Source organism: Pogoniulus pusillus, chromosome 8, assembly GCF_015220805.1.
Source record: "Pogoniulus pusillus isolate bPogPus1 chromosome 8, bPogPus1.pri, whole genome shotgun sequence".
Lineage (NCBI taxonomy): Eukaryota > Metazoa > Chordata > Aves > Piciformes > Lybiidae > Pogoniulus > Pogoniulus pusillus.
The window spans coordinates 6,395,508-6,422,096 of NC_087271.1; the positions used below are offsets into that span (position 1 = coordinate 6,395,508).

General features: G+C 45.2%; 1 protein-coding gene across 11 annotated transcripts in view; it reads left to right on the forward strand.

Moving 5' to 3' along the window:
* NTNG1 (netrin G1) overlaps window positions 1-26,589 on the forward strand; it is a 202,848-nt gene that overhangs the window by 60,607 nt on the left and 115,652 nt on the right. For all 11 annotated transcript variants that reach the window (XM_064147089.1, XM_064147080.1, XM_064147086.1 and 8 more), the window contains exon 3: window positions 25,140-25,780. In XM_064147089.1, the coding sequence (XP_064003159.1) occupies window positions 25,140-25,780 (641 nt within the window). The remainder of the gene's footprint in view (window positions 1-25,139; window positions 25,781-26,589) is intronic.

Sequence of the window (26,589 nt, forward strand, 5' to 3'; positions counted from 1 at the left end):
ACACCCAAACCATCACACCATTTCAGAAGAGTTTTGTTTCCAAAGCCTAGCTTCCACAGTCATCATTACTGCCTCTTCTGCTCAACATCAGCCAGCAGTGTGCACTTGCAGCCCAAAAAAGCCAACCAGATCCTGGACTGCATCAGAAGCGTGGCCAGCAGGGTGAGGGAGGTGATTCCCCCCTCTACTCCGCTCTGCTGAGACCTCAGCTGGAGCACTGCAGCCAGTTCTGGAGCCCCTATTACAAGAAGCATGTGGAGATGCTGGAGTGTGTCCAGAGAAGGGCCACTGGGTTGATCAGAGGGCTGGAGCAGCTCTGCTATGTGGACAGACTGAAAGAGTTGGGGCTGTTCAGTCTGCAGAAGAGGAGCCTCTGAGGTGACCTTATTGTGGCCTTCCAGTACCTGAAGGGGGCCTACCAAAAAGCTGGGGAGGGACTTTTTAGGCCATCAGGGAGTGACAGGACTAGGGGGAATGGAGCAAAGCTGGAGGTAGGTAGGTTGAGACTGGAGGTGAGGAGGAAGTTGTTGAGCATGAGAGTGGTGAGAGCCTGGAATGGGTTACCCAGGGAGGTGGTTGAGGCTCCATCCCTGGAGGTGTTTACGGCCAGGCTGGATAAGGCTGTGGCCAGGCTGCTCTAGGATAGGGTGTCCCTGCCCATGGCAAGGGGGTTGTAACTAGATGATCCTTGTGATCCCTTCCAAGCCTGACTGATTCTATGCTGAGGCCACGCAGGCAGCATGCTGCAGCCTGCTCTCAAGGCAGCAGCTCTATTTGCAGAACGTTCTGTCTATTCCTAATTTAATTAAAACTCACTTGAGGAATTATTTTAAATGTCATACTTCATCACTGGTGGGGTGGGTTGTTGTGTTTGGGGTTTTAGGGTTTTTTTTTTTTTAATGTGGATATAATAAGGAATAATTAATTTTACATGAAGTGAGGTCCAGTGATAAAATAATTCCAAACCATAATGCATAGTTGGGAGAAAAGTCCTCATCTGAGATAAGTGCTTATTGCAATACTGTCAGTTGGTTAACCTTTACAATTATTCATCATGAAGAGATTTATTTTCCTCACAGTATCCCCCACTGAACACAGTGTGTCTGTTATTTTTTTTTTCCTACTGTAGAAGAATTTAATCTTACAGACTTTTGATGCTATTTAACTACTTGAATGCCTTGGAGCAAATCTGCTTCCATTTAAATCCATGCAAAGATTCCCATGGCCTTTAGCAGGTGTTAAGAAGGGCACGTGAAAGACCTGTCCATCCCAAACACCAGAGTAAGAGCACCTAATACAGACAAGGCTTAACTGCCTTCTTGTTCCTTAAACTGCTTCCTGAATTTTCCTACTCTTGATTTACTCAGGAGAGTAGGATGTGGCTGTTCTGCATCCCTTCTCAGAGGCACAACAGCTAGAAGAACATCTGAGCGTGGCTGAGACCAGTGCATGTCATGGTGACAGTGACACAAGAGCAGCTGGCCATCCACAGAGTCATAAAGCTGACAAACAGATGTATCAGAATGCTGTCGAGATGTCCTCATCCCTGTTTGGGCAGTGTCCCTCAAGCAGACTGTGGCCTTGGGCTACTCAGTGACATGCTGCTGCAGTAGCAATGTGTAAACAAGTAGGAATAATTAATGCTTTCTTTTATTTTCTTTCTCTTTTTAGCTCAGACCATTATAGGAGTCTTAGGAACGTTAGTGTAACACAGCTCTGTTTTACATAGAGCTATGGAATTCAACACAAGTTGTGTCTTTTGGACCCCAGGGCAACCTGAGCATTGGCTGGCAGGCTCCTGAATAGCAGGATGAGTTTACACTCCATCTTTGGCATGTAATATGCCTTTTTTAATGGCATAGGTGATATTGATAAAGGCAAAATCCCCTTCATGATGGTGACTGACAAACATCAGGCATCTTAAATGAAGGAGCCCCAAAGGACTTATAGCCTGCAGTGTAATTTAATTAAGATATCAAAGTGATAGCAATTATATCATCTGTGACAGCTACTCTAGTCTAAAGTCTTTCTTTAATTAGTGAAGGGTGATAAGCTGAGAAGGAAGCACCACTATTGCACCTGCTTGCCTTACACTTGGACAAATACAACTCCTTTGCACATCCACCCCAGCCACACATTTCTTTTACTGCCTTCAGATGGGGCTGTGACTGTTGCTCCCTAGTCCTGCAGTCTCCCCACAGCTCTGACATGTCCTCAGCCCTGCCTCATCTCCAAGCTCCAGGAGCAGAGCAGTGAGTTTTAGCTTCTCTTACTTAAAAACTACCCTAAGTCACCTTCCTCCACAGGTGTCAGGGGAGAGCAAAGCAGGCCAGTTTCAGAAGCTGGATGTATGTGAAACTAAATGTTGCTGGGAAGTGACAGGTTGATCTGGGACCTCCTAAGTACTGAGATGCCTCCTGGAGCTTTTATTCAATTGCTATTCAGGTTTTGTTCAGTAAGAACATCTGTTGGTTTCAGTGAATTCTTGACTAGGAATTGAATTAATTGAATCTCAGGATAGGATTTGCCTTATTGAGAGCAACTTCAGAGATTTTAAATAAACCCATAAAGTTCTAATACAATATTTTATGTGACATAAGGCTATTTTATACCAATAAATATTTAAATATCTCCTCATATATTCAACATACTCACATTTTTAAATGGTTTTCTTCTTATGAGCTTGCAGATACAAGAAAAAAGTCGAAAGTTCCTGGTTTTGAGCATCATAGAATCAACCAGGTTGGAAGAGACCTCCAAGATCATCCAGTCCAACCTAGCACCCAGCCCTAGCCAGTCAACTAGACCATGGCACTGAGTGCCTCATCCAGGCTTTTCTTGAGAACCTCCAGGGATGGTGACTCCACCACCTCCCTGGGCAGCCCATTCCAATGCCAATCACTCTCTCTGCCAACAACTTCCTCCTAACATCCAGCCTAGACCTTCCCCAGCACAACTTGAGGCTGTGTCCCCTTGTTCTGCTGATGGTTGTCTGGGAGAAGAGATCAACCCCCACCTGGCTAGATTCTCCCTTCAGGTAGCTGTAGACAGTAATGAGGTCTGCCCTGAGCCTCCTCTTCTCCAGGCTGCACACCCCCAGCTCCCTCAGCCTCTCCTCATAGGGTTTGTGTTCCAGGCCCCTCACCAGCTTTGTCACCCTTCTCTGGACACGTTCCAGCACCTCAACATCTCTCTTGAATTGAGGGGCCCAGAACTGGACACACGATTCAAGATGTGCCCTTCCCCTGTGTACAGGGGAAGAATAACCTCCCTTGTCCCACTGGCCACACTGTTCCTGATGCAGACCAGGATGCCATTGGCTCTCTTGACCACCTGGGCACACTGATGGCTCATCTTCAGCTACTATCTTACCAGTCCCTTTCTTCCTGGCTGCTCTCCAGGCACTCAGTCCCCAGCCTGTAGCACTGCTTGGGGTTGTTGTGGCCAAAGTGTAGAACCCTGCACTTGGCCTCTGTCCACCCATGCAGCCTGTCCAGGTCCCTCTGCAGGGCTCTCCTACCCTCCAACAGATCCACACCTGCTCTTAGCTTGGTGTCATCTGCAAACTTACTGATGCTGGACTCAATCCTCTGGTCCAGATCATCAACAAAGATATTGAACAGGACTGGGCCCAGCACTGATCCTTGGGGAACACCACTAGTGACAGCTGCCAACTGGATGTGGCACCATTCAGCACCACTCTCTGGGCCCAGCCCTCCAGCCAGTTCTTGACCCATACCAGAGTGAATCTGCCCAAGCCATGAGCTGCCAGCTTTGCCAGGAGCTTGTTGTAGCAGTCAGTGTCGAAGGCTTTGCTGAAGTCCAAGTAGACTACATCCACAGCCTGCCCCACATTCACCATTCATTGTAGCCAAAATGTTGGTATCAGCCAGGTTTCCAGTTGTCCACATACATAGAGGTTTGGGGAGCAGAGGACCCTACAAGAAAATGCTAAATCAGAATTATTCTGTTCAGAAACTTACTTATTATTCTACCTCTGAAGTTTCCAACTCTTACATCTGCAAAGTAATATTCACATAATTAAGTCTAGAAAAGCAGTCTAAGAAATATCAGAGCTTTAAAAGGGAACTTTACTGGGCATCAAGGTAGATGGAGGAATTGATTTTATAATCTAAAGCTGGTCAGTACTGTGTTCCAAACTATATACAGATAAACACAGAGATATAGATGGTGATAGAGTCACAAACCTTGGCAAGGAAGAGATAAACAGGAGATTTGGGGGGGTTTAAATAGCTTCTATGACAAAGACAAATGCTTCTCAGCTTGCTTGTCAAATGAATTACACTAATAAATCATGTGAAATAACCTTAGTATGCCACTGTGAGTTATAAAAATCAAGGATAATTTAACAGGCTTGCTTTCTTCTTACACATGTTTTAATTGTTGGGTGAGTTTTTGAATTGGTGGTTGGCCACCTGAACTGCTGCTGAAATAATGTGTTCAAATGCCAGGTAACAGCAGTCACAAAAATCATCTCAAATCCTTGAGGGCTGTGTCCAGTTGTGGGCTCATCAATTCAAGAGAGACGTTGAAATACCAGAACATGACCAGAGAAGGGCAACAAAGCTGGTGAGGGGCCTGGAGCACAGCCCTATGAGGAGAGGCTGAGGGAGCTGGGGGTGTGCAGCCTGGAGTAGAGAAGGCTCAGGGCAGACCTCATTGCTGTCTACAGCTGCCTGAAGGGAGGCTGTAGCCAGGTGAGGTTGGTCTCTTCTGCCAGACAACCAGCAACAGAACAAGGGGACACAGTCTCAAGTTGTGCTGAGGGAGGTCTAGGCTGGATGTTAGGAGGAAGTTGTTGGCAGAGAGCGTGATTGGCATTGGAATGGGCTGCCCAGGGAGGTGGTGGAGTCACCATCCCTGGAGGTTCTCAAGAAAAGCCTGGATGAGGCACTTGATGCCATGGTCTAGTTGACTGGCTAGGGCTGGGTGCTAGGTTGGACTGGATGATCTTGGAGGTCTCTTCCAACCTGGTTGATTCTATGATTTAAAATTAGTTACATCCCCTTCATGACTTCAGCTCCTGGATAAAATTTTAGAGCCGTTTCCCACGGATTCTGCTGCCAAACTTTCTGTAAATGTCCAATCAAAAATTAGGAGACATGAAAATGAAGACATCTAAGGGCATAAATCTTTTGAAGTTACTTTTGCTTTGCTATTTTTGCACTAAGATACCACAGATGGCCATGCTGAACGGGGTGATCCTGTATGCTCAAGACATTGTTACAAGCAGAGCTATGCCACTTCTTCTTAAAACACTTTATTAGAGCCTGAAAATACTCAGATGGTATTTGCAAAGTGTTTCTATGTAAGAGACATAAATGCTGCATATCTCTTAAAGAAGGAAGCATATGGGTGTGGTAGCATAGTGCAGCCCTCAACTCTGTGTTAGAGGACAGAATACCTCAGCTTCTCTGCTGGCTATTATTTTTGCACCCGTACAAATGTGACTCATTTTTTATAAGTGGCTGTTTTTCACTCTAATAAGTGCACTTCATGCAGATCTTTCACTGGGATCTAAAGCTCCCTTTAAAGATAAATGCCAAATGGCACTAGATTATATAAAGTGCAGAGCAACTGTAGGAATACTCAGAGGTGTATCAGTCATTGTGGCTAGGCCACAAGAATGTTTTACATCAGAAGCACATCCAAGTGTTAGGGAGGTGATGTCACCACTGTACCTCTCTCCCTGAAGCAGGGAGATGGTGGAGCTGAACTGCTCTGGTACACTTCTGTCCCTAGGCATCTCTGACCCCTGGGCCACACAGCTGCGGTGCTGGTGGCAGGTGCAGACAGCAAGTTGTTAGACTACATTTTGTCTCTAGGAATGGTTGCCAAGTTAGACTGCCATAAGGAGATGTCATTTTCCAGATTTCAAATGGCAGCAGTTCACTGTTACTTTAGCCAAAATGTTTCTCTTCATCTCATCTTCTCTGAGACAAGCCTGTGATGGATGGAACTGATAGGGAACATAATATGCTGTAATTTATTGCTTCCTAGTGGAAAGGAGCACACTTAGAGCTTCTCTCAACAATTTACTCTGTAACAGAGTGGAATGCATTAAGATAAAAGAAATCCTTGCCCTTAAACTTTACTTTCAGGCATCATCAAATCATAGAATCAACCGCGCTGGAATAGACCTCCAAAATCATCCAATCTATCAACCAGCCCTGTCCAATCAACCAGACCATGGCACTGAGTGCCTCAGCCAGGCTTTGCTTGAATACCTCCAGGGACGGTGACTCCTCCACCTCCCTGGGCAGCCCATTCCAATGCCAATCACTCTCTCTGCCAACAACTTCCTCCTAACATCCAGCCTAGACCTCCCCCCAGCACAACTCGAGACTGTGTCCCCTTGTTCTGTTGCTGGTTGCCTGGGAGAAGAGACCAACCCCCACCTGGCTACAGCCTCCCTTCAGGTAGTTGTAGAACGCAATGAGATCACCCCTGAGCCTTCTCCAGCTAAACAATCCCAGCAAGCAACTGGAGAAAGTCAATTTTATCCACTGCAGAAAAATTATGTTCAGTCTGTCCTTGTAAGAAAATTCCCCACCTATGCTTAATATGCTCAGATCTTTATTAGGGTACGTTCATTCTGCAGCGTAAATGACACAGGATTCTGGCATGCCTAAACTCAGTAGCGAGCTAACAGCACAAAGAAAACAGTGGCAGCACAAAATGCATGCAGGCAATGAGCATCAAAATACTAAGCATCACTATATGGCCCAGGCTGCCCTGCTCTCACTGATGGGGCTGCCTGAGCTAGCCCAAGTAAGATGCCTACTACCTATGACAGTGGAGACATGTCTGTGTTTGAAGTGGAGCCTCATACTGCAGCAGTCTTACCACAGCTCTCTGGTACCAGAAGCCTCTTCATCTCCAGGCCTGAATTACTTCACAGTCAACTCAGTAAACAAGTTGGGCTCAGTTTAAGGGAGTTGCTTGCAGGTTATAGATTTGATGAGGTAGCTGAATATGTTCCATGTGTTATGAGCCTTTCTAGCACTTAGAGCTGCTCTTGTTTTATTTGACCTAGAAGATTGACATTCAGATTTGGGAGGCTCTCTCTAACTGTGGCCACGAAATATATGGTGGGTTGCATTTTATCCCTGATTCTGTTGTGTTGAGTCTCCCACCTGAGAGGCAGCAGACCCCAGACAGGTCTTACAGCCCCTGCAATGGAGCAGAGGAGCATTTGCTTTCAGTTCCCCTGCCATCCAGCCAGGTCTTAAAGCCCCTGCATAGAGCAGAGGAGCATTTGCTTTCAGTTCCCCTGCTATCCAGCCAGGTCTTAAAGCCCCTGCATGGAGCAGAGGAGCATTTGCTTTCAGTTCCCCTGCTATCCAGTCAGGTCTTAAAGCCCCTGCATGGAGCAGAGGAGCATTTGCTTTCAGTTCCCCTGCCCTGCCATCCAGCCTGGTCTTAAAGCTCCTGCATGGAGCAGAGGAGCATTTGCTCTCAATTCCCCTGCCCTGCCATCCAGCCTGGTCTTAATGCTCCTGCATGGAGCATAGGCTCTCAGTTCCCCTACCCTGCCATCCAGCCAGATGTGATTCTCCATATTTCAACAAGCTGTGGTGAAGTAAGTTTTGAAAGTAGAGGTTTTTAGGAGTCAGTGCAACCACATACCACACACCTGAACTGCAAATTTGCAGGTAACTGTCTTAGTGCAAATTATTTGAGGCAATGGCAGTATATTTTCAGAGCTGTGCACTTATTTCTTTGTCATGGATATATACAATAAAGAAAATGACATGACAGTCTCCAGCACAGAACTGAACAAATTACTAGTTTATCTCAAAGTTTGCAAGCCCTCTCAAAAGAGACTGTGTAGTTGTTTGATTGAATTACTTCTATTGGTGCCATATACTAATGTGGTTTTGATGAGCGCCTTCGCTCTCTTTCGAAGCACTCTGTGCCATCATCTGAATGTACAGAGACATCACGAGATTCATTGTGAATACCAATAAGGCATCTCCTTGCAGGGTAATAAAATTCAATGTTTAAATTTGTTTCTGTAACAGTTCCAGGATATGTAGGTATGCACTGTGAGTCATTAACAATATTTATGTTAGCACCCTGACAAACACAAACAAAGGTGAAACAGTTGGAGCCCACCTTTTAAGAGAAATGAGGTGAAATTGGATTTCACTTACAACTGTCATTTTTGTTTATGTTCCTTTTCGTTCTTCCTTTAAGTGGTTCATGTGCACACTGAGCCTGGCAATGCTGTAACACACAAAAAAATATCAAACACAAGAGAAATGAGTGCAGATTCTGTGGCAAGAGTAAGGCAGAATTTGTTGTATGTTAAAAGTAGCCTTTCTGCGCAACATCAGCAATTCTAATTGTGGTGTTTGACATTCAGCGTTAATCCATCGGCTCTAAAGCTTATTAAAAAATTGCAGTGGATGCATTGGTAGTACAGGAGCAGGTCAGAAATTGTCAAAAGCCATCCTGACATTAAGAATCAGAAATGAAATTGCAGTTATTGTAGAAATACAATTTGGCGTGAAGTCCGCGGGCACGGAATCGGTAACGCGCTGGGGCGGGATGAGCAGTGCTTGCAGATGCAGGCAGTCCCAGAAGCACAGCTGAGATATCCCCCACAAGAAAAGGATTTCTTTTGTCTCTTCAGTCCCTTTTATTTGTTGGCTGGCTCTGCAGTTTCTTTTCTCTATGGCATTAGCCATAGAATTAATACAAAGACCAACAAAAAAATCTCTTTGGGGAAAGAAAAAAGAAGAAGATAAAAGGCTGTGGGGCAGAGGGAAAGGGTTCCTGCCTTAGCCACCACCTCTCAGCACTAATTGCTTCAGCTCCTTGTCTCATCTCCCTCAGCCCCCTCAACTTTGTGGTCAGCTTTTAAATCACTGAGGGATGTAAGCTTAAAAGTGATATGCAAAAGACTCCAAACCCATGCAATATTGTATGAGTGTGGATTGATAATGTTTTCTTAAAGCTTTAAGTCAGATGGGTTTGCTGTTCTTATTGACAGCAAATGCATATTACTATCAATAATAACTGCTAATTGATTCAGCTCCTTGTCTCATCTCCCTCAGCCCCCTCAACTTGGTGGTCAGCTTTTAAATCATTCAGAGTTGTAAGCTTAAAAGTGATATGCAAAAGACTCCAAACCCATGCAATATTTTATGAGTGTAGATTGATAATGTTTTCTTAAAGCTTTAAGTCAAGTGGGTTTGCTGCTCTTATTGATAGCAAATATATATTGCTATTAATAATAATTGCTAATTGATTCACCTCTTTAATCTCACTCAGCCCCCTCGACTTTGTGGTCAGCTTTTAAATCACTGAGGGATGTAAGCTTAAAAGTGACATGCAAAAGACTCCAAACCCATGCAATATTGTATGAGTGTGGATTGATAATGTTTTCTTAAAGCTTTAAGTCAGGTGGGTTTGCTGCTCTTATTGATAGCAAATACATATTGCTATTAATAACTGCTAATTGCTTCAGCTCTTTGCCTGATCTTCCTCAGCCCCCTTAACTTTGTGGTCAGCTTTTAAATCATTGGGAGATGTAAGCTTAAAAGTGATATGCAAAAGACTCCAAACCCATGCAATATTGTATGAGTGTGGATTGATAATGTTTTCTTAAAGCTTTAAGTCAAGTGGGTTTGCTGTTCTTATTGATAGCAAATATATATTGCTATTAATAATTGCTAATTGATTCAGCTCTTTGTCTGATCTCCCTTAGCCCCCTCAACTTTGTGGTCAGCTTTTAAATCATTGGGAGATGTAAGCTTAAAAGTGATATGCAAAAGACTCCAAACCCATGCAATATTGTATGAGTGTGGATTGATAATGTTTTCTTAAAGCTTTAAGTCAGAAGGGCTTGCTGTTCTTATTGACAGCAAATACATATTGCTATTAATAATAATTGCTAATTGATTCAGCTCTTTAATCTCACTCAGCCCCCTCAACTTGGTGGTCAGCTTTTAAATCACTGAGGGATGTAAGCTTAAAAGTGATATGCAAAAGACTCCAAACCCATGCAATATTTTGTGAGTGTGGATTGATAATGTTTTCTTAAAGCTTTAAGTCAAGTGGGTTTGCTGCTCTTATTGATAGCAAATATATATTGCTATTAATAATAATTGCTAATTGATTCACCTCTTTAATCTCACTCAGCCCCCTCAACTTTGTGGTCAGCTTTTAAATCACTGAGGGATGTAAGCTTAAAAGTGATATGCAAAAGACTCCAAACCCATGCAATATTTTATGAGTGTGGATTGATAATGTTTTCTTAAAGCTTTAAGTCAAGTGGGTTTGCTATTCTTATTGACAGCAAATACATATTGCTGTTAATAATTGCTAATTGCTTCAGCTCTTTGTCTGATCTCCCTCAGCCCCCTCAACTTTGTGGTCAGCTTTTAAATCATTCAGAGATGCAAGCTTAAAAGTGATATGCAAAAGACTCCAAACCCATGCAATATTGTATGAGTGTGGATTGATAATGTTTTCTTAAAGCTTTAAGTCAGGTGGGTTTGCTGTTCTTATTGACAGCAAATACATATTGCTATTAATAATTGCTAATTGATTCACCTCTTTAATCTCACTCAGCCCCCTCGACTTTGTGGTCAGCTTTTAAATCACTGAGGGATGCAAGCTTAAAAGTGATATGCAAAAGACTCCAAACCCATGCAATATTGTATGAGTGTGGATTGATAATGTTTTCTTAAAGCTTTAAGTCAGAAGGGCTTGCTGTTCTTATTGACAGCAAATACAAATTGCTACATCCCATTACCTGGGCAGCCTACTGAAACTGGTGGTGTAGTGTGTGAAATAAGGGACTAGCATAGCTGAAAAGGCAAATGTAGCAAAGCTCTCTGCTCTCAATGATGACAATGCAAAGATTCTTAAGATTTGGGGGATTAGCTGTTGAATTGCACTGGACAGGGCTGGGTGCTAGGTTGGACTGGATGATCTTGGGGGTCTCTTCCAACCTGTTTGATTCTATGATTAGTAAAATGTCAGCTTACAGCTTTGGTAATGCTCTGATATCACCATGACTTGGTGTAGCCTATGCAGGTACCTGATTAGACCATCTCTTCTGAGAATGTGACATGCTTTTGAAAGAAAGAAAGTTACATTTTAGGTACTTTTTTTCCCTACCCATATTCTGCAATAGTATTTAACTTGTGCTGCTACTTAGGAATCCTCTCTAGCAGTCTTAAAAGTCTCCCACAGAGGAAGCAGGAATCACCCCAGGAAAACTATTAAAGCTGACAGTGGTTTGTCACAGGCAACCATTAATGAATACCATGGAGGATTTTGTATCCTTTCTGCTCGTGGTGTTGCCATAATTCATACTCAATATCCTAAAGATTATGCAGAATGACTGTCTGTTGGAGCTGCACATTTAGGCAAGCAGATAGCATCTTTTAAGCTGGAGGAAATTGTAAGTGGGAAATAAATGTTAAGCTCTGTTTCCTGAGGGTGAATACTGAAACAAGAGCTGTGTCTTTACAAATCCAATTAGGTCTGGAGTTTGGCTTTGTTATTTACCCTTTTAACTTCCTACTACAGCACGTGAGTTTTTCAGCACATGAAAAAAGTTCTGTACAACCTTGGTGTCAATCAGAGCAGGTTGATCCAGCGCATCTCAGTCTTCATCGGGGCAGTTTGCTAGCACTCAGAGTAAAGCACAAAACCTACAACCACGGGGAGATAACATAACATGCCTCTCAACAAACTCACCTGTACTGCCCAGGGACAGCATATTCTACACTTCCACTCTCAGGAAAGAATAGAAATCATAGAATCAGTCAGGGTTGGAAGGGACCACAAGGATCAGCTAGTTCCAACCCTCCTGCCATGGGCATGGACACCCTACCCTAGATCAGCCTGGCCACAGCCTCATCCAGCCTGGCCTTAAACACTTCCAGCCATGGGGCCTCAACCACCTCCCTGGGCAACCCATTCCAGCCTCTCACCACTCTCATGCTCAACAACTTCCTCCTCATGTCCAGCCTGAACCTACCCATCTCCAGCTTCACTCCATTTCCTCTAGTCCTGTCACTTCCTGATATCCTGAAAAGTCCCTCCCAGCTTTTTTATAGGCCCCCTTCAGATACTGGAAGGCCACAATAGGGTCACAACAAGGAGCCTCCTCTTCTGCAGACTGCACAGACCCAACTCTTTCAGTCTGTCCTCATAGCAGAGCTGCTCCAGCCCTCTGATCATCCTCGTGGCCCTTCTCTGGACACGCTCCAGCATGTCCACATCCCTCTTGTAATAGGGGCTCCAGAACTGGATACAATACTCCAGGTGGAGGTCTTAGCAGAGTGGAGTAGAGGGGGAGAATCACCTCCCTCCACCTGCTGGCCACACTTCTCCTCATGCAGCCCAGGCTCTGCTTGGCTTTTTTGGACTGCAAGTGCACACTGCTGGCTCATGTTGAGCTTCTCGTCCACCAGCACCCCCAAGTCCCTCTCCTCAGGGCTGCTCTCCAGCCACTCACTTCCCAGCCTGTATTTGTGCTTGGGGTTGCCTCGACCCAGATGCAGGACCTTACACTTGGGACATTTTCAGATGAAGCATAGAAACAAATCTGAAGCATGCCCACACATATCCATACATAGAAGGCAAAAACCTGGGTGGCTGTGGAAAAAGTAACATTCTTTTTATCTGAATTTAGATTTCAACAGAATAGCCTTGGTGCAAACCCCAGTAGCACTTGCAGGTGCTATGTTTACATCTGCAGGAAAAGAAATAACTCAATTTCTAGTCCTACATCCTGCTGCCCTTTGGAGGAATAAAATCATAATGCTGCCTTGGGTTGACACATGGAGTTAAAATCATTTTGTTGGGACAGGACTGGTTGTGCCCAAGTCCAATATGCATTTACACTCCCAGCGTAGTCTTTTACACTTCTTGCATGTACAAATAGCCACTCGATAGACATAAATGACCTTTCAACAGATGAGCATTAAATCCAAAGCATGATTTAGCTCTTTGTTCACAGTTCAGGGTGCATTTCCATGTTACCCTTAAGCTAGTCAGTCTATCTGTATTGCTTTACTTCTGTCCCCACCTGTTGGGTGCTTCTGGCACTATCAGCACTCATCTGGCCAAGTAGTACATCACTTCAGAGGCTCAGTTTGGTGGAAAACTGACTGAGATAAAAAGTACTTGCTTTTGAAACACATCAGCCTTCTCACCCAGCTCATCCCACAGCAGCATGCTTGCCAGGCACAAAGGTGGAATCTCCCAAGTTTCACAGTATCACAGTATTATCAGGGTTGGAAGAGACCTCACAGATCATCAAGTCCAACCCTTTACCACAGAGCTCAAGGCTAGACCATGGCACCAAGTGCCACGTCCAATCCTGCCTTGAACAGCCCCAGGGACGGTGACTCCACCACCTCCCCGGGCAGCCCATTCCAGTGTCCAATGACTCTCTCAGTGAAGAACTTTCTCCTCACCTCCAGCCTAAATTTCCCCTGGCGCAGCCTGAGGCTGTGTCCTCTCGTTCTGTTGCTGGCCACCTGAGAGAAGAGAGCAACCTCCTCCTGGCCACAACCACCCCTCAGGTAGTTGTAGACAGCAATAAGGTCACCCCTGAGCCTCCTCTTCTCCAGGCTAAACAATCCCAACTCAGCCTCTCCTCGTAGTGCTGTGCTCAAGGCCTCTCCCCAGCCTCGTCGCCCTTCTCTGGACACACTCAAGCATCTCAATGTCCCTCCTAAACTGGGGGGCCCAGAACTGGACACAGTACTCAAGGTGTGGTCTAACCAGTGCAGAGTACAGGGGCAGAATGACCTCCCTGCTCCTGCTGACCACACCATTCCTGATGCAGGCCAGGATGCCATTGGCTCTCTTGGCCACCTGGGCACACTGCTGGCTCATGTTTGCAGGAAATAAGTCCATAGAGAGAAGCTGCCAGCTTGGAGACCAGCATGTGCCAGCAGCAGGGGAGCAGGGAGAGGCGAGCAGGGAGCAGGCTGCGCGAACAGCACACTGCCAGCACACTGCCAGACTGCAGGCTGTGAGGGGAGCTTGAGGCAGGGCTTGAGTCTGCAGCGAAGATACAGCTCAGATGGAAAGAGGTTTTCCAGTGGATCCATTGGAAATTAATGGCCTGGAAAAGTGGCACAATGGGATTTTTTTTTTATCCCTTTTTTTCAATGCCTCCATTCAAACGCAGATGAATTAAGTTTGTGCTATTTTAAAGAGTAGCCTCATTCTCATTTAGTGTAAAATCTGCTTTAGTGGCTGGAAGCCCTCAGCCTGTTTTGCTGCATAGCAGCAGAGGTTAAGTGGATATAACTTTAAAAAATGAAACTTTTTATTCATATCATTTGCTTTATGGTAGCTGCCTGCACTAATGTGGACTTTTCTTATTGCTCTGTACTTAAATACAGAAGGAACAGACAAAATCTATTTGCTTGTTTAGCTGTAGTTTGGTGTGATACTTGTGTAAAATATTAACTCAAATACAACTATCTTCAGTTCCATTCTAAATATCTTGACACTGTGTGCTATTAAGAAGCTATGGCATTGCTTTGGGAGATAGTCAGCTAATTCTTGAAGCCATGTTAATGATCTCCATAGTATCACAGTATCATCAGGGTTGGAAGAGACCTCATAGATCATCAAGTCCAATCCTTTACCACAGAGCTCAAGGCTAGACCATGGCACCAAGTGCCACGTCCAATCCTGCCTTGAACAGCTCCAGGGACGGTGACTCCACCACCTCCCTGGGCAGCCCATTCCAGTGTCCAATGACTCTCTCAGTGAAGAACTTTCTCCTCACCTCCAGCCTAAATCTCCCCTGGCGCAGCCTGAGGCTGTGTCCTCTTGTTCTGGTGCTGGCCACCTGAGAGAAGAGAGCAACCTCCTCCTGGCCACAACTTCCCCTCAGGTAGTTGTAGACAGCAATAAGGTCCCCCCTGAGCCTCCTCTTCTCCAGGCTAACCAATCCCAGCTCCCTCAGCCTCTCCTCGTAGGGCTGTGCTCAAGGCCTCTCCCCAGCCTCATCGCCCTTCTCTGCACACACTCAAGCATCTCAATGTCCCTCCTAAACTGGGGGGCCCAGAACTGAACGCAGTACTCAAGGTGTGGTCTAACCAGTGCAGAGTACAGGGGCAGAATGACCTCCCTGCTCCTGCTGGCCACACCATTCCTGATGCAGGCCAGGATGCCACTGGCTCTCTTGGCCACCTGGGCACACTGCTGGCTCATGTTCAGGTGGGTATCAATCAGTACCCCCAGATCCCTCTCTGGCCCAGATCCCTCTCAGAAACCTTTCAGACTGAAAAATGTCCTGGCTAAGGGAAAAAAAAAAAGAATAAGGGAGGTTGTGCATCTTTTTCCAGTAAGTAGATTACTGAACTTCACTTATGAACTTCACCCTATAATACTACATCCAGTCCTTAGTCCACCCCAAATATTTCATCTGTAGTGTTTTCTGGTTTTGTAGATGTGCTGGCAAGCAAAGTTAGCTATAATAAAAACTGAGCCAAAGCTGGTTTGGGTTTTAGCTGGAGCAATACTTTAGCCTTTTGTGTTACTGGAGACCTGTTTTGAAAGATTCAGTATGTTTTACCTTTACTGTTTTAGAAACAGAACATTAAAACACATTATGTCAAAAAGAAGGGGCCAGTCTCTTTTCAGTGGTGCCCTCTGGTAGAACAAGGGGTAAGGGGTACAAACTGGAACACAGAAAGTTCTACCTCAGCAGGAAGAAAAACTTTTCTACTGTTAGAATGCTGTAGCACTGGAGCAGGCTGCCCAGAGAGGTTGTGGAGTCTCCTCTGGAGACTTTCAAAACTGAATCATAGAATCACAGAATCAACCAGATATATTTAAAGATTTGGTTTACTTCACACTGTTTGTTTATTTAGCTCAGCTGTCATTTCAAAGAATCATAGCATCAACCAGGTTGGAAGAGACCTCCAAGATCAGCCAGTCCAACCTAGCACCCAGCCCTGTCCAGTCAACTAGATCATGGCACTAAGTGCCTCATCCAGGCTTTTACTGAACACCTCCAGGGACAGCAACTCCACCACCTCCCTGGGCAGCCCATTCCAATGCCAATCATTCTCTCTGGCAACAACTTCCTCCTAACATCCAGCCTAGACTTCCCCTGGCACAACCTGAGACTGTGTCCCCTTGTTCTGTTGCTGCTTGCCTGGGAGAAGAGACTGAACCCCACCTGGCTACAGCCTCTCTTCAGGGAGTTTAAGACAGCAATGAGGTCACCCCTGAGCCTCCTCTTCTCTAGGCTAAACACCCCCAGCTCCCTCACAGGGCTGTGTTCCAGGCCTCTCACCAGCTTTGTCGCCCTCCTCTGGACACCTTCCAGCACCTCAACATCTCTCTTGAATTGAGGAGCCCAGAACTGGACACAGCACTCAAGGTGTGGCCTGAAAATATCTAGAAACCCAAGGCTGTTGTTAACGAGGAATTTCTTCCCACTTGAAGAGACCTCTCATATCTCCCCTAAGACTTCCTTTCCAGAGCTCTTGCAAGGCAGCAAGGACAGCTGGAAAAGCAGCTTGGACAAAAATGAACTGATACAAACTGAGCATGGTACTGTAAATTGATACCCTCTGCCACCCTGCCCAAGGAGCACTCTTACAGATGAGCCAACATCCCCAGGACAAGTGCCAGTGTGCTCAGAGAAAGGGATGCTATGTCCCCTGACATATCAGTTTCACAAATCCAAAAATGCATCCTGTGTATAAAGAAACTTACCTTTTCTTGGACCATTTTTCACAGTGTTCAGCCAGAGCTCAGCAGGATGAGGTCCCAGCGTTATGCACCTCATGACATTGAAAAAGCTATAAATAGGAAAGTGATTATATTGCCAGGTACCTGCTGGTAGAAGAGGAAAACACCAATATTGAGCTTCTGAAATAACAAAACCACACTTGGGTCAGTGCCAGTAGATCTGTCTTAACCTCACTGCTATCTACAACCACCTGAAGGGGCATTGTAGCCAGGTGGGGGTTGGTCTCTTCTCCCAGGCAACCAGCAACAGAACAAGGGGACACAGTCTCAAGTTGTGCCAGGGGAGGTCTAGGCTGGATGTTAGGAGGAAGTTGTTGTCATTGAGAGTGATTGGCATTGGAATGGGCTGCCCAGGGAGGTGGTGGAGTCACCATCCCTGGAGGTGTTGAAGCAAAGACTGGATGGGGCACTTAGTGCCATGGTCTAGTTGATTGAACAGGGCTGGGTGATAGATTGGACTGGCTGATCTTGGAGGTCTCTTCCAACCTGGTTGATTCTATGGTTCTGTCCTGTTGCGCCAGAATGATCAAGTGGTCATAATAACATCAGCAGGTTTGCCTAGTCAAAGACAGCCTCTGAAGTGTGCCATTATCAACTAGAAATAAACAGGCCTTCCTCCCTCCAAAAGTGAGTAAAGGTATTTCAAAGGAAAGAAAACCCCATTTGCTTCAAAGAAAATGGAAAAGCATTTCCAGAAAGTAAAGCAACTAAAAAGAGGAAATGTTCTGCTAGAAATGAAGTGCCTTTGCCAAATGCAGCAATGTGTTTGGTGCAGCAAATATGAAAATGTTTCCCTGTGATACATTTTCAGTTCAGAGTCTTGGAGAGAGGCATGATCTAATAATCTGAGAGCTACTCTGAGTGCCAGGAATGCCTTCACGTGTTCTACAGAAAGGCTTTGGAAGAAGCAGTACAATATAATCAGGGATTACAGAGTTCATCATGCAAAAGCATCTCTCTCTACTTCTACATCTATATGTAAATTGGGCATAGGATCCCATACCTTGTGGAGGTGTCGTTGTGAAGATTAATTTGGTTTGTGTTCCACAAGGCAAAATGCCAAATCTTTAGAGGCTTAAATTTATCTTTAAAATCTGACTTTTAAGAGTCTTGCTTGCTCCAAGTTTGTTGCTGCAACATACTTTCAAGTGTAAAAGTGCACAAAGTTGTTAAGCATTTTCCTTTCTTTTTCTTTTGGCCAGTTCAGTCCTCCCTGGTTTAATCTTTTTAAGTCTCCCCAGAAGTTCCCCAAGGATCAGTGCTGGACCCAGTCCTGTTCAATATCTTTACTGATGATCTGGATGAGGGGATTGAGTCCAGCATCAGTAAGTTTGCAGATGACACCAAGCTAGGAGCAGGTGTTGATCTGTTGGAAGGTAGGAGAGCCCTGCAGAGGGACCTGGACAGGCTGGATGGGTGGGCAGAGGCCAATGGGATGAGATTTAACAAGGCCAAGTGCAGGGTTCTGCACTTCGGCCACAACAACCCCAAGCAGCACTACAGGCTGGGGACAGAGTGGCTGAGAGCAGCCAAGCAGAAAGGGTAGGTAGTAGTTGAAGATGAGGCAGCAGTGTGCCCAGGTGGCCAAGAGAGCCAATGGCATCCTGGCCTGCATCAGAAACAATGTGGCCAGTAGGACAAGGGAGGTTATTCTTGCCCTGTACTCAGCACTGGTCAGGCCACACCTTGAGTCCTGTGTCCAGTTCTGGGCCACTCAGTTCAAGAGAGATGTTGAGATACTGGAACGTGTCCAGAGAAGGGCAACAAAGCTGGTGAGGGACTTGGAACACAGACCCTATGAGGAGAGGCTGAGGGAGCTGGGGTTGTTTAGCCTGGAGAAGAGGAGGCTCAGGGGTGACCTCATTGCTGTCTACAACTACCTGAAGGGAGGCTGTAGCCAGGTGGGGGTTGTTCTCTTCTGCCAGGTAACCAGCAACAGAACAAGGGGACAGAGTCTCAAATTGTGCCGGGGAAAGTACAGGCTGGATGTTAGGAGGAAGTTCTTGCCAGAGAGAGTAACTGGCATTGGAATGGGCTGCCCAGGGAGGTGGTGGAGGCACCGTCCCTGGAGGTCTTCAAGAAGAGACTGGATGAGGCACTCAGTGCCATGGTCTAGTTGACTGGCTAGGGCTGGGTGCAAGGCTGGACTGGCTGATCTTGGAGGTCTCTTCCAACCTGGCTGATTCTATGATTCTAAGTTACTGATTTCCACATGCTTTTCTTTTCTTTTTGCTGGTTTTGGAGCCTGTGTATTGTTCAGCCTGCAGCTCAGAGTTCAAAGTGCTTGTCTGGCCATCCAGATGCCTCTCACTTGGGAGCTCTGTGAAAGAGCATCAAATCTTCCGCCAAGGCTTTAGCATTTTTTTTCTTTCTTGACTTAAATCACTTTAACTTAAAATGCTGTCACAGCAGTGATGAATGGCTACTGATGGTAAATTGTTCTTGTCTGCAGCCATTCCTGTCTCCATCCCAACAATAACTCTGCAGGCTCTGACCAAGGTGTTCTCAAACCAGCTAATGGATGCAGTTTGATAACATCAATTATCATGCGACAGATTCTGTGCCGTGCCGATCCTCCGCCCCACTGACTGTTTACCCTTAGTAGGACGATATCTAATGAGTAGTATCTCCCAGTTAATGGTTTCATAATCTCTCTCTGTCATGGCAAACATGAAACCAAATGCAAAATGTAAGTATAAGGGCAATTGCTGCTATTAGCTATTACTGGCTAATTAGTCATCCACAATGTACAGCACAGTACCGAGCAAGCTGCCTGCAATGAACTCGTAGAAAGAAGAGCAAAAATACTCTGTTGGTTCTTAAAGTTTGATTCCAGTGCAGTAAGTTACTGCACCTCATTCCAAATGTGAACCAGGCTGTGTTTACCTTTTGGCTTGTGCATCTGAGCTACCTACCTTGAGGCAGTGGTTCAAAAATCAGTTGCTGAGACTTGCTCCTTCAAAATTTCTTTTGCTCCTTCTTAATATCTTGCCCTCCTTGACCTCAGCAACCTTCTTCAGTTTGAAAATGCAAGTTATAATCTTCTGTAGGGATTTAGCCAGGTGTCTATTTCAGGCTGTAATCTGTGATACAGCTTCCAACATTCACACTCTAGAAGGGTTAAGCCCTTCTATCTTTGTTCCACAGTAAAAAAGTCCATGAGGTGTTAGTGTGGACAGGAAGCAGATTGAAAGAAGCAACCTCTTCAATCAAGCCTTAAGCCTGTGTAGATGCGACTGAAGAGCTGTCCCAAAGAGAGACAGGCCTGAGAGGCAGTGCTCTAACTTTAACCCTGAAATGGCACCTGCAGCACTGCTGCTGACTGCCCTGCTGCTATTCATACTGCTTCTAGAACTAAAATTCTCCACCTATGGTCAGTGTCAGCAAGTGTTTTGGTGGAGGTGCACTTGTTAATAAATGCTTCTGCCCAGTGAGAACAATGCTAGCTCATGCATTCTGTCCCATGCAGGCACACATGCCTTGTACCATGATAGAGTTCAAGCTGACTGGTACACCATTTGAATTATTAGACATTGGAATAAACTCATAAGAGTGATGCCATATTCCTTGACAGGGTGCTGGACCTCATAAACTAGCAACGAAGCTGGTGAGGGGCTTGGAGCACAGCCTTATGAGGAGAGGCTGAAGAAGCTGGGGATGTTTAGTCTGGAGATGAGCAGACTCAGGGCAGACCTCATTGCTGTCTACAACTACCTAAATGGAGGCTGTAGCCAGGTGGGGTTGGTCTCTTCTCCCAGGCAACCAGCACCAGAATAAGGGGACCCAGTCTCAAGTTGTGCCGGGGGAGGTCTAGGCTGGATGTTAGGAGGAAGTTCTTCCCAGAGAGAGTGATTGGCATTGGAATGGACTACCCAAGGAGGTGGTAGATTTGCCATCCCTGGAGGTGTTCAAGCAACGACTGGCTGAGGCACTTAGTGCCATGGTCTAGTTGATTAGCTAGGACTGGCTGCTAGGTTGGACTGAATGATCTTGGAGGTCTCTTCCAACCTGGTTGATTCTATGATTCTATGAATTCTATGATTCTATATCCCATTTAAACTACATTCTTACCCTGACAGGATGGAAAATAGATGATCTTTGAGGTTCCTTCCAACCTGGTTGATTCTATGAATCCATATCCCATTTAAACTATATTCTTACCCTGGCAGGTTGGAAAATAGATGATCTTCGAGATCCCTTCCAACCTGGTTGATTCTATGATAATGTGAATTCTATGAATCCATATCCCATTTAAACTATATTCTTAGCCTGGCAGGTTAGAAAATTGATGATCTTTGAGGTCACTTCCAACCCGGTTGATTCTATGATTCTATATCCCATTTAAACTATATTCTTACCCTGACAGGTTGGAAAATAGATGATCTTTGAGGTTCATTCCAACCTGGCACTTTATGAATCTATGAAACACCCTCATCTTTCTCAAAAAGCTTTGTGCCCACAGAAATCATAGAATCATAGAATCAACCAGGTTGGAAGAGACTTCCAAGATCATCCAGTCCAACCTAGCACCCAGCCCTAGCCAGTCAACTAGACAATGGCACTAAGTGTCTCATCCAGGCTTTGCTTGAACACCTCCAGGGACGGTGCCTCCACCACCTCCCTGGGCAGCCCATTCCAATGCCCGTCACTCTCTCTGGCAGGAACTTCCTCCTAACATCCAGCCTAGACCTACCCCGCCACAACTTGAGACTGTGTCCCCTTGTTCTGTTGCTGGTTGCCTGGCAGAAGAGAACAACCCCCACCTGGCTACAATGCCCCTTCAGGTAGTTGTAGACAGCAATGAGGTCACCCCTGAGCCTCCTCTTCTCCAGGCTAAACAACCCCAGCTCCCTCAGCCTCTCCTCACAGGGTTTGTGTTCCAGGCCCTTCACCAGCTTTGTTGCCCTTCTCTGGACACGTTCCAGTATCTCAACATCTCTCTTGAACTGAGTGGCCCAGAACTGGACACAGGACTCAAGGTGTGGCCTGACCAGTGCTGAGTACAGGGCAAGAATAACCTCCCTTGTCCTACTGGCCACACTGTTCCTGATGCAGGCCAGGATGCCATTGGCTCTCTTAGCCACCTGGGCACACTGCTGGCTCATCTTCAGCCTACTATCTATCAGTACCCCCAGGTCCCTTTCCTCCTGGCTGCTCTCCAGCCACTCAGTCCCCAGCCTATATGTAGACTATCATTTTGCAGCAAGCTGAGAGTGATCATTAGCATTCACTGTAATATTGTTTTAGGTACCTTATTGCTACCAGCTTTCATGTCCTCCATGCATTCACACTAGCTTGTGGTTTGTTAGAGCCATGTCTTCCAGTGCTCTCTGATTATATTGGTGCCTCAGCTCCTGCTAAAAAGGAAAAGGTGAAAGAAAAAAAGTAGCAAAAGACATTAACTCTTACATAGAGAAAGAATACATCCCACACCACCTGGGTTACACCCAGGAGGTCATAAACCATATCTCCTCCAGCATCCAGCAACTTGATTTTTTTTTAATCAGAGCCACTTGAATTTTTTAACCTGAAGAATCACAGCAGACTCTGTGGCTTCTTATGGAGCAGGAAACCAAAGCCATCCCTCAGCAGTGTTTGCTGCACCTGTCTGCCTGCCCAGGAGCATTTATTTGCTGGGTTTCGACACCCATGACCTCCCAGGGAAGCTGCTCTCACTGAAGCGATGACAGAAGCATATATATTACAGGTACACAGGCAGCTTCGTGGTGACAGGTGCAGAAGTGACCAGATTTTTCTAGTGAACCTCAGAGAGGTGTGATTTATGCAACTCAGAGCATTTTCTGCTAAATTAGTACTTTACTTTTTATAATCAAAAGGCTTAGAACTTTACATATTTCAGAATATGATTTTTTTCCCCTTAAGTAAGCAAATTCTGGCATTTGTGCCTGAAATATTAAATGGAGCTTCAATAATAAAAAAGTTGGTGTTGTCTGTCTTCTGCTTGAAACTTACTTTTGATTGTCACTGTTTTATTCAAAAGGAAGGCATAGAAATAGCAACTACGAGCTGGAAATCAGAGCTGTAGCAGGGATTTATCCTAGACACATTTTGCAGAGTATTTCCAGTTACAGCTGCACGCTTTGAAGCTGTCAGCAAAACAAGCAGTCTGCTGCTCTTCAAATAACCTGGGTTGTTGCCTTGTAGTTTTGTTTTTCCCTTGCTTGGAGTCCCAGAGAATCATTGTCAGTTTTAGTATTCAGCTGTATTAAGGGAAAGAGAAAGAAAGTAGTACTTCCCCACCCAGGTGAGAGGAAGTTGGCAGTGAGAAGGTCAAACTGAGTGCAGAAGTCCTTTTGCATGTGTTTCGTGGGAGTATGTCGAGGAGCAAAGCAGCAGCCAAAGTGGAAACTCGTATTTGAAACCCATTTCCTATGCTGGATGGAATTAAATGGCTTGATTATCCTGGAGGCTTTGAGATGGAGAGAAGCAGAACAGTAATTATAAGGAAAGAAAAGGTTGATTTTCATAGCAGGGCTTTTTCTGTTCTAAGGATAGGTGAAAGAAATTCTGGTTAATGCCAGTAATGGCTACACTTAGAATCATAGATTCATAGAATCAACCAGTTTGGAAGAGACCCCCAAGATCATCCAGTCCAACCTATCACCCAGCCCTGTCCAATCAACTAGACCACAGCACTAAGCGCCTCTTGAACACTGCCAGGGACAGCGACTCCACCACCTCCCTGGGCAGCCCATTCCAATGCCAATCACTCTCTCTGCCAACAACTTCCTCCTAACATCCAGCCTAGACCTCCCCTGGCACAACTTGAAACTGTGCCTCCTTGTTCTGTTGCTGGTTGCCTGGGAGAAAAGACCAACCCCACCTAGCTACAGCCTCCCTGTAGACAGCAATGAGGTCTGCCCTGAGCCTCCTCTTCTCCAGACTAAACATACCCGGTTCCCTCAGCCTCTCCTCATAGGGTTTGTGTTCCAGGCCCCTCACCAGCTTTGTCACCCTTCTCTGGACATGTTCCAATAACCCAACATCTCTCTTGAATTGAGGAGCCCAGAACTGGACACAGCACTCAAGGTATGGCCTGACCAGTGCTGAGTACAAGGGAAGAATAACCTCCCTTGTCCTGCTGGCTCACTATTGCTGATCCAGGCCAGGATGCCACTGTACTTCACCAAGCGCTGATGGCTGTCGGCAGTCCTGACCATTTTTATGCAATCCCTGTGTGAGACAGAGGGAAGGAGACAGAACAGCACTTTTCTCTCTGGAACAAACAGAGAATGAACAAGTAGCAAAATATTAATGTACTGTTGAAAGCCGAAATTAGATAGATGTGATTCAGTGCAGCCTACAGGGTCTGATATCTGCGCAACTGTTACAAGATATCCCCCATCCACAGACAAAATAGGCTTTGTGAAGAAACACAAGATTGTAGTGTGCAAGTTAATGCATCAGAAGGCCAGGAGGAGAATAATTCACTTTCACCTTGCTACAGAGGACAGGCAGCAGTAAAAGCTGTGCACTACTGGCAAGCCTTTTTTGTTGCTGTTTTTAACTCAACCCCCAGTTCAGAGCTCCAGCCACCTCGGCAGCATTCCAGCTGAAGCTGCTGACATCTCCCACCTAATCAAGTGCTGGATTATCTTGTTCTGATAAATTGGAGCTGGTGCTGTGTGAAAAGTCTTTCCTCAAGTACTTTGCTACCCTGTAATAAGATGGCAGATGTCTGATGAGAGCCCCAGAGCTGGCAGAACACTGTTTTTCTAATGACTTTTGGTGGTGAGTGGAACTGTTTTTAAGGCAAGCCAATGCTAAGCTGGGAGCACAGTTAAGCATGATAAACTTCACACTCGGGTGCAAGGAATCTTGAGAGTGTACTGGATACTGGTTCATACCAAATATATATGGGCTGCACTGCTGACCTCCAAACACTTGCCCTGAAAATCACTTCTTTTGTGAGCAGAGCTCTTGAGGAACATACTCGTTTTAAAAATAAACTCTCTTTGGCTGCTGCATCTTTCTAGGAAGAGTTGGAGTTACTGAGCTATTAGAGACTTGCTTACTGTTCTCAGTTTTCTTTGTCCCAGTCACGAGTCTGAGTCATTCATGGTAAATAAACTCTTTTGTTTCTCTAAAACACACTGAGGAAAATGTGTTTCACGAGGTGCTGTATATGTGCATGTTTGTACAATCACTTGAACAGGTAAAGCGGGCAGGATAAAGCTCATTAAGATAAAGGTACCCATTGCAAGCATTTGATTTTTCTCTTTCCTTCTTGGTTTCATTCCTGGAGAAAAAGCAGCAGTTCTCCTGGGCCAGACAAGGAACACCTTGATGTGTGGCAGTCCCCTCTGCCATGCCTGCTGTAACGCCGCTCTGCTCTTTTCCAGGGGAACCCCTACATGTGCAATAACGAATGCGATGCCAGCACCCAAGAACTGGCTCATCCTCCAGAACTGATGTTCGACCTCGAAGGAAGACATCCCTCCACATTTTGGCAGTCCACGACTTGGAAGGATTACCCAAAGCCTCTTCATGTGAATATTACACTCTCCTGGAACAAAACCATTGAGCTAACAGATAACATCGTTATCACTTTTGAATCTGGCCGTCCAGACCAGATGATCCTGGAGAAATCACTCGACTATGGTCGAACATGGCAGCCCTACCAGTACTATGCCACGGACTGCTTAGATGCTTTCCACATGGATCCAAAATCAGTACGGGATTTATCACAGCACACGGTCCTAGAAATCATTTGCACAGAAGAATACTCTACTGGGTACATGACAAACAGTAAAATTATCCACTTTGAAATCAAAGATAGATTTGCCTTTTTTGCTGGACCTCGGCTTCATAACATGGCTTCACTTTATGGCCAGCTTGACACAACCAAGAAGCTAAGAGATTTCTTTACTGTCACAGATCTGAGGATAAGACTGCTTAGGCCAGCAACTGGAGAAATATATGTAGATGAGCAACACCTAGCACGCTACTTTTATGCCATTTCAGACATAAGAGTATATGGAAGGTAAGAGAATATACACCTTCAGAAACAGAAATGTGTGTTTGGTTTCAGAGGTTGCCCAAAACCCTTTTCTGTCTCCAAACATGACAGTGTTTTCTGCCAGGATGTGTTCATTGGAAATCTGGCTCAGCTGAATTTTGTTTATGGTCATCCTAGAACTTACTGACTCAGCAGCACAAAGTCCCAGGTGTTCACTGTTACTAGCCCGGGATCTTGAACCCTGAGTCCCATGAGCAGGATAGTTACTATTGCCCCAGTTCATTTTAACTATAACACTTAAGAGTAAAGCATAACTGATGGTAGTTAATATCACCCCAGTTCATTTTAACTATGACACTTAAGAGTAAAGCATAACTGAGGACAGTTACTATTGCCCCAGTTCATTTTAACTATAACACTTAAAAGTAAAGCATAACTGAGGACAGTTAATATCACCCCAGTTCATTTTAACCATAACACTTAAGAGTAAAGCATAACTGAGGGTAGTTAATATCACCCCAGCTCATTTTAGCTATGACACTTAAGAGTAAAGCATAACTGAGGATAGTTAATATCACCCCAGTTCATTTTAACTATGACACTTAAGAGTAAAGCATAACTGAGGATAGTTAATATCACCCCAGTTCATTTTAACTATGACACTTAAGAGTAAAGCATAACAGAGGGTAGTTAATATCGCCTCAGCTCATTTTAACCATGACACTTAAGAGTAAAGCATAACTGGTGTTACGTGCTGTTAGGCCATAGTCTGCAAAGCAGTGAAGACGGAGTTTACATGGAATCAGTATTTCCCTTCAGGACTCAGCTGTCCC